Source organism: Acanthopagrus latus, chromosome 19 (assembly GCF_904848185.1).
Source record: "Acanthopagrus latus isolate v.2019 chromosome 19, fAcaLat1.1, whole genome shotgun sequence".
NCBI lineage: Eukaryota > Metazoa > Chordata > Actinopteri > Spariformes > Sparidae > Acanthopagrus > Acanthopagrus latus.
The window spans coordinates 15,388,329-15,404,204 of NC_051057.1; the positions used below are offsets into that span (position 1 = coordinate 15,388,329).

At 42.4% G+C, this 15,876-nt stretch overlaps 1 protein-coding gene across 10 annotated transcripts in view; it reads right to left on the reverse strand.

Annotated features, from left to right (window-relative positions):
• The window catches only part of scrib (scribble planar cell polarity protein), a 65,454-nt gene that overhangs the window by 29,681 nt on the left and 19,897 nt on the right, over nt 1-15,876 (reverse strand). For all 10 annotated transcript variants that reach the window (XM_037079233.1, XM_037079227.1, XM_037079226.1 and 7 more), the window contains exons 2-15: nt 10,203-10,320; nt 7,850-7,928; nt 7,228-7,317; nt 6,036-6,092; nt 5,629-5,692; nt 4,432-4,506; nt 4,077-4,221; nt 3,289-3,407; nt 2,947-3,146; nt 2,300-2,466; nt 1,818-1,945; nt 1,537-1,662; nt 1,252-1,437; nt 443-811 (exon numbers count right to left, since the gene is read on the reverse strand). In XM_037079233.1, coding sequence (XP_036935128.1) covers nt 443-811; nt 1,252-1,437; nt 1,537-1,662; nt 1,818-1,945; nt 2,300-2,466; nt 2,947-3,146; nt 3,289-3,407; nt 4,077-4,221; nt 4,432-4,506; nt 5,629-5,692; nt 6,036-6,092; nt 7,228-7,317; nt 7,850-7,928; nt 10,203-10,320 — 1,923 coding nt within the window. The remainder of the gene's footprint in view (nt 1-442; nt 812-1,251; nt 1,438-1,536; nt 1,663-1,817; nt 1,946-2,299; nt 2,467-2,946; nt 3,147-3,288; nt 3,408-4,076; nt 4,222-4,431; nt 4,507-5,628; nt 5,693-6,035; nt 6,093-7,227; nt 7,318-7,849; nt 7,929-10,202; nt 10,321-15,876) is intronic.

Below are 15,876 nucleotides of genomic sequence, written 5' to 3' on the forward strand. Positions count from 1 at the left end.
AAGACGAAGCGAGACCGCTGGTGCCTTTGCAGTAAAACTCCTGATGGAAAACCACTCCCCTTGATTTACAGCTCAAGTGGAGACGTCTTCATTTCCACAATGACCCTGCATGCAATGCCACGTCCTTAATAAGTGCTCCATACCGAATGCAACTTGCAAGGTGGTACAGGCACTCTATGCATACATATTAAGTGTTTGCATAGAGGCAATGAGCAAGCACAAAATATATTCGATGCAAATATATTCTTACAACATGAACAGAGGCTTTTTAAGCGTACAATAAGCAACTTTTCTGCATACTGTATGTCCTTACTTACATATTGAATATATTTCTATACATGTGCACAAATACAGGTGAGAACAGTAAGAAGTTTCTACTCATTATGAAATGCTTGCCAGCTACCCTCCACATTCCTGCCTTGTGTTGGGATCTCTCCTTTACCTTGACTTGACTGCTGTTGACCTGGAGCCGACTGTCCCCAAGCTCCTCCATTCTGTGATGGTGCTGAGGGGTGCACAGAACATCGTCTTCCTCCTCGTCCTGCTCGTCCTGGGTGGCCTGTGTCGGGGAGTTAAGGCCATCCGGACTGAAGCCCTGCAGCAACGCGGCCACCGCCTCGGGCTTGGGCAGCTTGGTGATCTTGAAGTGCTTCTTGTAGTGTGGCGTGTCTTTCCTAATAAGACGCTGCTTCTCCATGGGAAAGGCAGGCCTCTCGTCTTCCTCTTCGCTCCTCTCGCCATCTTCACCGTCCTCCTCATCTTCCTCATCCCCGCCACGGATAATGGGCTCCTCGGCAAAGTGCACAGTGGGCTAGAGAAAAGAGGTTGATATTTAATGAGAAAGATAACAACTTGAGAATTGCATGTGTTCTTTGGTTGTAATATACTGATTAAGGGTGGGAATCTCTTGGCACCTCACGATTCGATTCTAAACCGATTATCGATGCATCTTGATGCAATGATTTTTTTGTGTACATTTCCATGCATGACGTAAATAAATAATAGTAATAATAATAATTAAATCTGAGTTTGCTACTCACTTCCTACTTGTGTGATGACCATTAAAAAAAAATCAACAGATTAATTACCTTCTCTGTAGCGCTCTGCAGCGGGCAAACTAATTTCAGTTTTAAAATTCCAATTATCAACTTATCTGCATCGAGACATAATCATTCTAGGGGGAACTGCAATGCATCGAATAACAAAAAATTTTTCCCAACCCTAATACTGATGGATATCTAAAAAATTCACCTCAATGTACTCCACCTCCATCTCATCCAGCTCTTCCTCCTCCTGAGGAGAGTGGCCATCTATGAGATCCTCCCTCCGTGTGACAGCAGCAGTGTTGTGTCTGTCCTCGTGAGAGGTGGCTGATAGTGTGCTATTAGAGACCTGAGAGTCATGGCTCTGATTGGACAGGTCACTGAGCCGCTTCTCCTGAAAGCAAAAGCAAAGTGCACCAGTGAATAATGACACAAAACTAAACGGATTAAGACAACATTATTAAATCTCTTGACATGATAATAATGTTTGTACCTGTGCATCAAGGCCCTCTTCTTCTCCATCAGGTCTGGATGTATAGGCCTCATTCCTCCTCTCCTCGATCACTTTCTTCATCACCTTCAGTTCACTCGGGTGCGGTGTGGCTCTTCGCTGAAGGCCCTGACAGGAAGAAAAACAGATTAAAAACATGAGTTAGAGTTCAATTTTCAATCTCACTTAGCTAAAATAATACTGCTCATTAACCTGTGAATTATGTGAGTGTAATGTAACATGAAGGGGACTTAAAGTAACACTGTATTGTTGTGTTTCCTCACTCTGCGCTCTGCAGCAGCCTCATCATCCTCCTCCTCAGCTTTGGTCTCCTCCTGGAACTGAATGACTGACACTCGGTTCAGGTTACTGTCTGTCCAACTGTCATCCACACTGTTCTGCAACAAGTTCTCTGTGAAAAATAAAGGAAAAGTGAAGAGAAGAGAGATGTCAAGCCACAGACTAGTTTTATATTATTATTATGTTACAGGGACAGCTTCAAGTACCTCACAACATGCGTGGTTGTACAAGCTACAACTAGTTAGCTAACAGACTCAAGATGACAGAGAATCTAATTGTAAAGCTCAAAATACAGGAGAAATGTCCTACCAGTTACAACAACAAAGATGTCAGACATTTTGCATACTATAAATCTTTAGAGCTCAGCAGTCATATTTTATAAGTAAAAGATCTAAATGACAATTTGTTCAAGAGACATCTGAAAATATGCTTGACAAAAGACACAAACTAATGAAGCAGTACTCACCTAGGCTTGGAGAAGGCTGCTGGGGTAGTAAATAGCAGGTCAACACCTTCTCTCCTGTTCGCTCGTCGTCCTCTGTTTGGAACTTGAGCATCGGCTGTGACTGGTTCTCTGCGAGCCACATGGCCTTCAGATTGAGGTTTGTCAAAGCGAAAGGCAGGTTTTGTAATCTGGACAGAAGAAGGGACGAGGTACAGTGAGCCACAATCTCTCCCTTAGAGTTACTTGAAAGAAAATATCAACTAAACTTCTATGATCTTAAAATGTTACATTTGTGACCACAAAAAAGCATCAGAATTTGATGTATTAAAACAACATTCATGTGTACACATTAAAAACATAAATAAATCCCCTGAATAAATGTCATATTACTGCAGAAACCTTGTTCTCTCTTCAACGTTATAACAGGAGATGACCAAAGGCCCTTTTATGTGCATTTTCTTGAGGTTTTCTAACATGTAATTTCTGTAACTTTGTACAACAGCTTTGAAAGCACATCTACATGAGGTTATATTGTTGTCCTGATCACATTAAGACAGCCACACTAGAGAAGAAATATCTCTGTAGGAGACTTTCTATTTTAAACTTTTAACCTTAGCATGAAGAGCTGCTGTGTATTCTTCACAGTTGAGGGTGTTAAGTGAGGTTACCTGTTTCCAGCTACATCCAGCACATGCAGCTCAGTGGCATCTGCAAGCTCAGCAGGCAGTTTTCCCAGACGGTTGTCTCTCAGAGAGAGAACGTTGAGGCTGGCACAGCCGCCCAGCTCTTTGGGCACGCTGCCCAAACGGTTGCGGTCTACATTCAGGTTGGTCAGCTTCTTCAGCTTGCCCAGCGAGCGAGGAAGTGACTTTAATGGAGTGAGACAGAAGCCATTTATTAATCAGAGGGAATGATAATGAAGCTTAAGAGCACACTTAAGTATTAATGGGCAAACACAAATCCCATCTTGGTCAGTGACAGGCTGCTGTAAGTGGTTTGTATGTCCCTACCTGTAAAAGATTCTCTGTCAAGACGAGTTCTGTGAGGTTTTCACACTCTCCTATTGAATCAGTGAGGTCGGTCAGTCTGTTCTGGTCCACCTTTAAGATGGACAGCTGTTTCAGGCAGCCTGGACACAAAACACAAACACAGAAGAAAAAAAAACATTTTAAAAACACTTGTACTAGATGTGTCATGTTGGACTCTGGACTTAAATAAATTAAATCAAAAACAGACATATTTACAGCTGGTTTTTTTTTGCTTGTGCTTTTCTTAACTGGCATTTTACCTCCAGCAGGGGGCAGTGCTGTTCCTATGTAATAGAGCACAGCCTCCTACACACAGTGGGCTTGCCCAAGGGTTTAACTAATCTAGTGCTGCCTAATTAGATGGCAAACTTTCCCCAAGCACCTAAAATATACACTTTGTTCACAGAAAGCGTGTTAAAAAGAAAAAAAAAAAACTACAAAAACCCACACTAATTAGTACGGGATAACTTGTTGCAGTTCTTTTATGTAACCCACAATAATTGCCTTATTTTCTGTTTTGATCGCTGAGAAACACATGACAATATTTACATGGGTGTGCATTTGACACTTTCATGTGAGCGACTGAGGTTATAAAATGTGGTGAGCATAACCCACTGTTGTGCAGTGTGTTTGGTGTCTGATAGGCCATTAAGCTTCCTGGATCGTGCTTCACATCTGACCAACACCTTAAACAACACCTCAGCGACTCGGTTTTCTGTCTGAATCCCCGCCAAGACAATGTTCCTCTCTTTCATTCTCGTGTTTCTCACCTATGCTGTCTGGGACGACCTCCAGCAGGTTCTGTGTGAGCAGCAGGTCAGTGAGAGCCAGAAGGCCGTTTAGCTCTGAGGGAAGCTCCTCCAGATGATTCTCTGACACATCCAGACACACCAGTCTCCGGAGGTTCCCCAGCTCCTAAACACACACACACAAAATACCAATTGCAGTGAGACAGGGGCAAAAAACAACCATTACCTTCACAACAAAAACAATGGAAACAAGTCTGCTAGTGGGAGTTTATTCTGTACATATGTAATCTAGATTTATAAAAATATAAAAGACAAAACACATACTTCTTGCAACAGGGCAGCTTTTAAAAACATAAACAAACTAAAGTGTACTTACTGGTGGTAATGAGGACAACTGGTTACGGTCCAGCCATAGCTCCCTCAGGTTGGGGAGAGCACCAAGGGTATCCGGCTAAGAGAAGGGGCAACATAGAGAGATTAGAGACAATTGGAAAAGGCTTATTGATTTTTTTTATTAATGTTTTAAGTGCAAAGCCAGACTGCCTGCTGAGCCACAAACGGAAATGTGAGTGGAAATCGGCTCCATTTCAAACGATGTAAGAGAGGCTGAGGCCACAGACATTTAAAGGCATCTAATGTTTTAATTGCAGTATGTGACAGAACACTGGACTCACAACTTTTAGTATGACATTTTGCAGGGTGAAAATGCTCAATGGCAAAACAAAATAGCATGAATAGCAAAAATAAATTGACTGATTAATTTTCTAGAATTGGAATAATCAGTGACTTGAGAAAGCTGTCTAGCTCGATAACGTACAGCCCTGTATTGATTTCCTGATTTATTTTCGATTGCCACAAAGGGGAGCCTGCATCTGTTCAGTCAATCCAAAACCCTAAACCTGTCCCAGTGACTCAGAGTTTGGCTTGCCCTTTGTACCACTCACAAAATACTCTGGATTCCAAACAAAAGGGACGTGCCCACAAATTACGTATCATTATATACTGAGTGGGACCGGTATGATTACTTTAATTAAGATTGTTTGTATTCCTTAACTAAAAAAATTGAGTTTTAAGAATTATCAAGATTGTATAGCAAATCTCTATTTGTCCAGGATAATAGTGACATCATTTAATCATACTGTCCAATATATAATTCTTTGTTGAATCTCCAAAGTCCATTGAATAAACAAGTATAACTGAGCTATATCTCAAAAAAACATCATGAATTGAAACACAAGTGCCAAAATTACATTAACGAGGATGTCAATTATGCCCACGACAGGCATGCGACAGTCAACCGTTTCCTCAGCCTCAACCTTTGTCTGGACATGAAGTGTTGTTTTCCCTGCCCTACTGAGATAGGTGGGTGTGTCCAGGCTTACAGAAGCTCTCACTGTGAGGTATAGTGCATGCAGGGCCTCAGGTTTGACAGACCAGCTCTGATGTGTGTGGTGGAGTAAACATGTGGTTTGGATCATAATTATTGTGGTTGGAATGTGAGACGGATGTTTGTGATACATGTCACATGGATATTTTCAGTGCACAATTGAGGGTGTTTGACTTGTTGACTTACCAAAACTTCCAGTTCATTGCTGCCCAGGTCCAGCTGTTCCAGTTTCACCAGGAAAGAGAGCGACCTGAATAGGATCACAAAATAGCACATGCAGTAAGTCACACAAATACGCGGCCCTAAAGAACAAGGAGCAGACATACCACTCATTCACGTGTACTGACATATGTAAAGAATTTACAGACGTTCACATAGCTTGTTTTTGTCATGTTCTTCCATGCTGCAATAAATCTCTTTTCTATGTAACTGCATTTGTAAGTGAAACAGTTTCTAACTACTATAAGTACAAAGATGAGTATTGGGATCTAGCATTGTCAACAAGTGCCCATTGTTCTTGAGGGAGATGACTGGGAACTAGATAAGAAACTGAGCCCTGCTGTGTATGTGTTCTGGAGGGAGACAACACTTACGTGGGCAGAGACTTCAGCAGGTTCTCCCTGAGCTCCAACGTCACCAGGTTGGCTAGGCTATAAAAGGAGGAGTGGCAGGGAAAAGGAAGAGGAGGTGAGTAAAAGGACGAGGGGATAGGAGTTGGCAGGTGCCGAAAAGAGAGGACGGGGGAGTGAGAGAGGCGAGAGGAGAGGCAGGTTGGTTAGTCAGATGGCAGATCTGTTCGTCTGGGCTGCCTGGCATGGTGAGGGGCTCTTCCATCTGTCTGAGCACAGCAGTGGCCCACAGCCCAGAGACCGGCTGCCTCCGAGTACACTGGGTGACAGAATTACACTTCTTGCAAACCCACTCGGTCTCTTAATGTATCAAGGATCTATCTGAATCGAAGGCCTCCGGTCTGGTGACACCAGTGTAATGACTTGATTAGAGAGCTTTTATAATTTTGTCAAAAGTTATAACCTTGACAATTTCTCAAGTAACGATTCACAATTGGGGCTGCAACTAGCAATTTTGTTTAGGTAATTAACCGCTTAGTCTATAAATCATCGGAAAATGGTGTCAGAGGCCTAGTCTCCACACAGTGATTTGTATATTTTGTCCAACCAACAGTTAAATATTTAATTTACAATGACATAAACCATAAATATTGATATTTCTAAAGCTGCAACTAGAGAATGTCTAGTATATTTTTTAGAGTGATTAGTCAGAAACATTTCTGATCAATGCTGAATTTATCAACACATCAATAAATCATTCCAGATCTTTTAATGGTTTTAAAGATTAATAATTCAATTAAAATGATTTGGAAGCTAAAAGCAAATTTAATATAATTATTCTTTAATGGATCCCCATTAACTTCCACGTGGCTGCTAGTCTTCCTGGGTTCGGTATCAAAATAAAAACAACAAAAATTCTAATTTAAATAGACTTGAAATTGCTGTGCAATCCAAGCATAAAGATTAAAAAACACATTCATAAACTCTGAAAAAACTGTAATCCATAAAAGAAACAAACACAAAAAAAAGTCAACAATACTGATCTGTTTCATGTGACCCGATGATTATGTTTGACAATTTTGGGGTTAAAAAAGTAATCACATATGAAGACAAGACAACCATTTCTTTAAATATCAAAGACAAAAAAACAAATTTTCCCCCACTGTATTATCTACTACGGTATGAGCCATTGTGCAAATTGTGCATGTGTACATACTTCCCAATGTCGTTGGGCAACGTCTGCAATGACACGTCGTTGAGTGCCAAGTGAGCCAGCGCTCGGAGTTGAGTGAAGCCATCTGGCAATCTGAAGCAGAGAGGCAGGAGGGAAAATAGTGGAGAGAGATTCTTGTTGTACAACACATGAGATCACTCATACACACAATACTATCGTCCCTTCAAATGTTCCCATCTGCTAAAGCATTCAGCATCAAAGAACTTCCCTGAATTAATTTTCTATAGGAGCAAGTCTAAAGGTGAAGCTCTAATGTAGACATCACTGATTAGGGGCACTCTGACTTTATGGAGGGATGTCGCAGAGATTAATAAGTACCCAGTATAGGTTAATTTGACACTTATTTTTCATACAGAGGTTTGTTTGATCTCTCCTCTAGGTGTGTATTCACACGCTGCACTGTTTATTCAGCATGAAGCGCAGACTGTACATTCATATGAGTGCCAAATATGATTCACTGCACATTTACAAAATGAAATCAAAGTAATTAGAGCACACAAATGGGATTCCCATGCTTTGTTCCATCAATGCTGTACGGCTGCTCCCCTCTTTGTTGCATATGAGCAAACATCAGATTTTCTCACTGTAATGATTAATAGATTACCTGGACAGGGGGTTTCCACTGAAGTCTGCAATCTCCAAAGCCCTGCAGAACTTAATGCTCTCAGGGATCTCAGGAATGTCTGCAGGAGAAAATAGGAGGTGTCGGGGGGAGACTGGAGTCAGCAACATGGACACACAGAGGTAGAACTGGGGGGGTCATAATCTATGGAGCGAATCATTTTAAGTTGCTTGTAATCAGAACCAGATGGCCAAGAGCAGGGAAGTGAGAGAAAGGGAAAATGAGACAGAAAGAGATGGAGGCTGCACCAGAGAGTGTTATTACATCTCTCACAAAGTGTAGAGAGCAATCACACATTTATAGTTGTGCATCAGAACGAGCTTCATATCAAAGAATTTGAGTCTCAGCGGGAAGTTGTTCTGATTTATGGTAAAATGGATAAACTAAGGGAGGGTCAAATGCGGAGGACAGCTGGCAGAACATTTCCATAGATTTAGTAGCTGCCCAACCATTTGGTCAAAATGGCAGGAGGTCTTATGAGTGAAACAGAACATTTCTGGGTGATAGAATCGAATGCTCCTTTTCTACGATCATTCTGGGCAGCACTGCAAACTCATTTAAAGGTACAAGACAAATATCTACTAGAGATATTATCAGCTGCATGTATGAAAGCTGTAACAAAAGAATGGTCACAGACTGGACCGCCAACAAAGACTGAACAGATATTGCAACTACTATTCAAGGGATGAACAGAGTACGCTTATTGCTAAATCAACAGGTTAATAAGTCTTGAAATACTGGGGAAAAGCTGCACAGATGCATAGGTGACCAAATGTTTCTGAGATCTACTGTGTCTTGTCTGTTTCTTTGATACCTTTAAAAAATGTACATACTAAAAAGTAAAAAGAAAAAGGAAGGACACTATTTATACATATTCCTTAAATAGCCCTTACAGGCCACTTAAATTTACAGCTGGATGAATTAAAGAAGCCTTAAAGTCTAATTATAGGGCTGTATATCCATTTAGTCTCAGCTCCATTCATAGTCCCACTGCATTTAATCATGTGTGTGACAATAACTACATAAACAATATTTGGGCAGTCAAGATATGAGATGTTTACTATACCATTATTAAGGCCAAAAAAATTCACAATAATTTTTTTTGTGGTCTCTCTATAGAAATTTTGCAGGGGGAAAGAGCTAGCAATCAAGTTCAACTTTAACCATTTTCTGTGTGTTTTGCCTCGTTTTTTGGCAATTAAATTCCCCTGACAATATGAGTGCAGGGTCAAGTCAAATTACAAGTGTAAGTAAGTGTACAAAAAAGAAAAATTGCACTCTAATGATTGTAGAAGGACAAAAGATGCACAAGAGCAAAGATCTTCTCTGGATTTACATATTATCATGTGTATTATCAACACAATGTCAACACTAAATTTGTATATATATCTACTTATTGTGAATATTGCAAAGACAATAAGACACATCTTAACTCCCTCATTACAGGCTGATGACTGAAATGTACCCACATCCTAGCTTTTACAATTAATTTTTACAACAGCTTAGAAGGATAAAAACAAATTCAGCTCAACGTTTGCCAGCTGAGTCTGGCGCACATATAGAAAGCACAAGAAGTAATGTGATCCGGTGGCTAGACCAGGTGAGGAAGTTCTAGCGCTGGATCCTGCAGGTGCAAGTTAAGAAATCCCCACTGAGCCGAGCAGCCTGTGACGCTTATCTGGCTCAGTGCTGTCCTGCAGCAGGAGCAGACAGGCAGACAGATGGGAGAGGCCCTCACAGGCCACCGCACATTGCTCCAACAGCACCTGATGCAGTGTGTAGCAGAGCAGCAGATGTCTTATATCTGCCACACAGGCCCTTCCTGCATCCATGTGCATGTGTGCATGCAGCATGCAAGGACACAGAGAGGGCACGATATCTGTGTGTGTTACAGCTGATGAGATGCAGAAATTGAATAGCAGTCCCAAATGAAATGACATGTATGAAACATTACCTTTAGCTGCATTGTGGTGCTGAATTTATTTCTTTCCTTGTCTTAAAGGAATAATTCAGGGGCATGGTGATTCATGTATGAATGTCTGCTGTGCTGCTGGGCGTAGACTGAATAATCTGGCAATGAGGGCTTGCAAATATTTACTTAATGACTGCAGTGAGCGTGTTGATTCTCCAACTGATTTGGCTATGTGCCTGCTGTTTAACACCACATGTCAGATATCATCTTTACAGACAGAACCCCTCTTTTTGTTTTGTATATTTGGAGGTGGTCTAGACATGAACGGAAGGTTATTTTAGAATAAGTTGTTAACGCAATTGTGCGTTAATGGCTGGTCTAAAATCAGATATTGCAGAGCAACTAGTTCATGTTTGCAGGTACCATTTCTGGAGATGTCCAGTTCCACCAGCTGCATGAAGTTAGCCACCTCAGGAGGGAGTCTCTGGATCTCATTGTCACTCAGGCCGAGCTTCCGGAGGTTCAGTAGTCTGAAGAAAGGCTGTGGAGAGAAACGATATTATGTTAAATACAATCATCAAAACCTGGCAGGATTCAGAGTGCTTAACACATTTTTGGGAGCATCAGTATCAAATCTATAGACCAAATGCAGAAGCAGTTAAAACAGTGCAAATGCATGATTAGCAGCGCTGCATCAAATGATTATTTTCCTTTTGTTTTTCAGTTCTTGATTTAGAAGATAGCTTAGCACTTTTCACTAACCACAAAGAAAGTGTTGCAGTTACAAAGAGCATTCGATGAACGGTTTGACTCTACAGTGTTCATTTCCTTTCGTATTATCCTTTTAAACAATGTATATCCTTTTAAGATTTCTCATGAACTATTTACAGTCTAAGGGGGGATCTGTAGTAACAAAGATGCACATCAACATGTCGGGAGAGATTCCAGTAAGTCATACAGGTTGTAAAACAAAAACATGGTAGGATAGCAAGAGACCTTCACCTTAGACACCAGAATTATAGGAAAGAACAACAATTAGAAAACCCACAAACCACCAAACAAACCCACAACCACAAAGAATCTCTAAATTTGAGAGAAAAAGATCTATTATTAGACTATCAGACTATTTCTGTCAATCAATTTATCAATTCAATCAGCTCCTCACTTCAGCATTAATGTTAATTGTTTGACCAAAAATCCATCAGCAAGTTAGTGTTTTAAATACTGCAGACATTCCTATCTCTGCCTTAACCGCAACTCTAAAGTGAACACACAAAACATCCCATATATTCAGAAGAGGGCTGTCCTAAGAGCTGGTTTCAAAAACATCCCAATATTCCCGAAAACTCCTCCTCACCATGGCAACGCCAACCAAACAAAGTGGCTTTCGATAGCCAGGCAGAGGAGAGAGCTGCGACTGTGGCCATGCCAAGTGCTTTCACAAGAGCCTGGTTGTTGGATGGGGCAGCGTTCAGAAACATTCCTGCGCCAGCCGTGCTGTGTGTGTCTGTGTGTCATCTGCTGTTTAGACGGACAGACAAGACAGGCTGGCGGGGAACAGCGAGGGTAACAGGCCAAAACTATGCAGTTATTAACCCCTCAATCAGGCCCTGGTGCTGCATCCAACAGTGGGCCCACTGTCCCCCCTTTCAAGAGCCAGTTGACTTCTCAGACTTTCTCAGGGATGAGGATTCTTGCGGAACTTGCCGACTTAGGCTTTCTGGGGTAGGAATTTGTATCAAGTCATTATTCAGGGATGCTTTCTGGACATAGGATGTACAGACGTCTACAAGCTTGGAGCCTACACCTTAATTCAAATTAAGCCTCAGGCTGCCCACAAAGCCCACAGCTGAAAACAAGCATTGTGTGTCAATTACCACAGATTAATATAAGAAAATTCAATAAATCTGGACAATTTCCAAGCGCCTGCTTAGTTGCTGGGACTATGCCGTTACACTCCTGTTGCATAAATATGCTGTAAATCAGAACACAAAACCGTCTTTGATGTGTGTATTGTCAGGTTTCTGCTTGTCACACACACTCAATACAACATGCTGGGAGACAGCTCTACAATTACTCTGCCAGAGAGAAGAATGCTACAGTTCAGCTCCACTCTGTTCCTCGATGACAGACATTTCCTGCTCTTAACTAGTTATGTGTATTGTGCTTGGCTGGGGAGTAGGGCGGCTACAGCAACAAAGATTTTTGCCTGAATCTGTTGCTGGCAGCACAAGACAGAGCTTGTCAGTACTATCCCAATTTCCCAGTATTTGACTGGTAGCACCCACACCTGATGGAGAGTGAGGAAAGGACAGAGCCAGAGGGAGAAAAAAAGAGGGTGTTGGCTGTTCCCTGAGTAGCAGGTGACAGGTATCCGATGACAGGAACAGGAAACAGGAGCTGTGAGGGACCATGTGACCAGTGACAAGCCCAGATGGGGACCGTCCATCGGCAGGGGAGGCAACCTGTCTGGCAGAACAGGTGACACCCGGGGGACCAAAGCCTCTCAGGGAAAGGGCGCGCTGAAAAACGTACCTGAAAACTTGCGCTGTGGAAACTTAACCAACTCACAACAAATGCTGATGAGTTGCAAGTCTTTGCAACCGGATTACTGCTAATGGACAATCAGCAATTCTTCCATCCAGGCCAAGCTAATCACCTAATAAAAGCTTTCACATCAGCGCATTCTTCCCCTGTCTTGATATCGTCCAGAGCTCAATCAGTGATGACGGGAAAGCAGTAGACAGTAATGCAATCATGCCTGTGAACAAGCAGTTATGAACACGCACAAAGATGGCCATTCACTCCTGAGTGGCCGCTCACAGACAGGCTTGCCATGTTTTTCTAGGAGACAAATGTGTTACTGTACACTCAGTTCTCAACCCAGCTTTACTCCAGCACTAAAAAGCGAACATGAAGATTTAATTTGCAAGCATGCTCCTCTTTTTAATTTCTTTCTGAGAAAATGCAAAGTAACTTGCCCAATCAAAAACTGACATCAAATAAGAGTACAATGGATTAAATACTTTGTTTGGTGCATCCAATTACTTCTAGAGCAGTCAATAACTGCTTATTCTATCAATGAAAACTGGATCTGATGCCCCTGCTGCTTCCCACCGACTGGTGTACATTCAAATGAAACAATAGAGAACCAACAGTGTTACACGGGTCAATGGGTCGTTTGGAATAACAAGCGGGAGCAGTGGGATTTAGTGTACCGCCACCGTCTCTATTAATGAGCCACAACAGTCTGCTCAGTCACTCAGGCAGCTTTTACAGGCCTGTGTGTGCGTGTAACCTTTTAAAGAGTGAGGCAGCATGTTACTCAGACCCACTATGCTACTTTTACCTTATAACTTGCAACTGGTGTGTTTTAGTGGGAGCCCTGCAAGAGTTGTTTTCTCAAGGAAGGGAGTGAAGCTGTGAATGGGAGGATTTAGTGCAGTGAACAGAAGGGATTGAGAGTGGAGGTGGGTAAATGATAGCCATGTCAGCAGAGGGCAGTGTGGGGTCTCAAGAGCACAAACACAGAATATCAGTTGTTCACAGTTCATTGGCAAAGTACATCGAGGTTAGTACGAGTAGTAGTGGTTTTTGCTCATGCCTAAGGAAGGTGGACAATGGGTCCTATTAATTGTCATTTCTGTATACAACGCTGTAATGTAAAGTCAATTATTTGTTCAAAATAAAGTCCATCAGCAACCATTTCTATGACTGATTGTTTCAGTCATTTTGGAAAAATGTCAAACATTTGCTGGTTCGATACAGACAGCCAATGATCACCTGCTTCTCATGGCCGACACCAAATTTTTATATTTTTGTATTTTAAAGAGGTTCCTAACCTGAAGTTGAAGCTGATACTACATGAAACAATGATGTTAATCAGTAATGAAAAATAATCAGCAGCTGCAGCCATATATACAGATCTAAAACAATCTAGACAAATCCATCAATACACTAAAATCAACAAAAGCCACCTAATGACTGTCGAATGTAGTAGGCAGTCTTTGTTTAACCAGTTCGCAGCAGTAGTGTTTACAATTAGTTTCAAGCCTGCGGCCATGTTCCTTCTTAAACTGCTTTAAAAGTATTAAATATATTACATTAATGGTGGTTCAGACAGCTGTGAGAACTGACACAGCTGCATAGATTCTGTTGGACTCTGATAAGGTTTCACAGCCGGGAGGATTGGGTCCGTGTAACATCCACAATGTGACCGACTTAAGCTGGTGTGAAATGGGCTCTGCGGTGTGGGTACTTATTACATGAGCTATCCCCCCATTATTATACAGTGAATGGAGCCTCGTCACCCATGAGCAGCCTGCGACAGAGAGCAGAGCAGGTTGTGAGTGTGTGTGCGGAGCATCGTGAAATGCTGTCTTATCTCCATCGCCTTGCTTAGCTTACATTCCACTCAGAGTGTGTTAATGTGCCTCAGGGTGTGTTTGTAGGTGTGTGTGTGTGTGTGTGTGCATGTGCATGTATGCTGACGTCCTTAAGTCACAGGAGAGGAGATGCTGTGCTGTAGGTCTTAAAGTCAGCACACACCACTGCTGACAGAGTTTTACTTTGCATCAGGTTGCCAAGAACTCTTTCAGAAGTATCCCGCAGCATGTGTGTGTGTCAAGGGGATTGGGTAGTATGTTAACACGGATATATGTGTGTTCATGTGTATTAGCAGTGGTGGGTGTTTGTTTAAAAAGTGTTTACGAGTGTGTTTATATGAGCCTGAAGAGACTGTAAATTCACAGGGTGGAATGTTAATGTTTGTCGACCTCACATCACTCCACAGAAACTAATTAAAATGTGACTGCAGATAACCAAGAGGCCAAGTGTGTGTGCGTGCGTGTGTGTGCGAGACACATGTGAGTAAACTGTATGTGCTGTGTATGAGTAACGTTCCACTGTAGGTTCAGTGAGTCGAAAGCCTGATGTTCACAGAGGATGCACTGTTCCAGTCAAGTGACTCCATTTAGCTTACAGTTTCCCTCCAATCATGCCATCAGACTGAAGACGGAGCAGACCCCTCCTGCCCTGCAAACACACACACACTGACACGCACTAAATTCAGCCTTCCTCCTATAGAGCACATTTAGTGTGCAGGAGACCGTAGAAAAAACCCAGACACTCCATGTGCGCTCTGAATCATTAACCCAAGGTTGGGTTCATTGTTTTAAACTGCTGGTATAATTTCTGCAGAGGCAAAAACAAAAACAAGAACCAACTTCATCAAGTCTCGGCTCGCCTAGGGCATTTAATCAATGGACTCCCACATCTCCACGTTTGCAAGAAAGAGGAAGTCGAACTACCATCACTAAACCGCTCATCTATTCTTCCTGTAACCCTCGTTTTTCTGTTTTACTCTCACACACTTCCTCTCCTCTAAGTGGAATTCCTATTCACACATTCCAGAGCCTCTTAATCTGGTGCCAAATCTGCCAAGTCGGCCTAGTCTGCATGTCCCCACTCTTCCCAATATCAATGCACACAAACTACACACAGTGTGTGCACACTATTGGGGTGAGGGGCTCAAAGAGAGGGGAGGGGAGAGAGCACATGCTTTTGTGCTGGTCTGGACTCTTTCAGTGTCCGGGGAAATAAAAAAAGGATCTGGTTGACTGAGTAACTTGGTCGGTCACTCGAATGGCGAGCCTCATTACTGCACATTTGCTTCTATAGATAGCTGCAGTCGTTGTTGTGATATAAACTCACTACATGAGTGAGCACAGACACAAGACTCAGTCCTCCTGCTCTTACTAGATTTATCATCTCGAGCACAAAGTTACAGGAGGCTTAAGGCACCAGCAAGACGACATGTTCAGACATTTTGAGGCCAATGCAAATAAAGCAACAAGGTCTGGTGCTGGCCAAAACATCTCTTCCTCTTGGAGACCATGGTTTAAAAGTTACCAAAACTTCTTCACATGAATGACACCCTAACTGGTCCTCTCCCCCTCCTCCTTCCCTCTGCCCTCTCTCTCGGCAGCTCCACCTCTCTGGGTTCCCTCCATTTTCCTTGGCAGAAGGACAAAGGCCAAACAGCCAGTCCCACACAAGGCTGTCAGTCACAGGCCAGCCCTCGTGGCCCCCCTTCCTG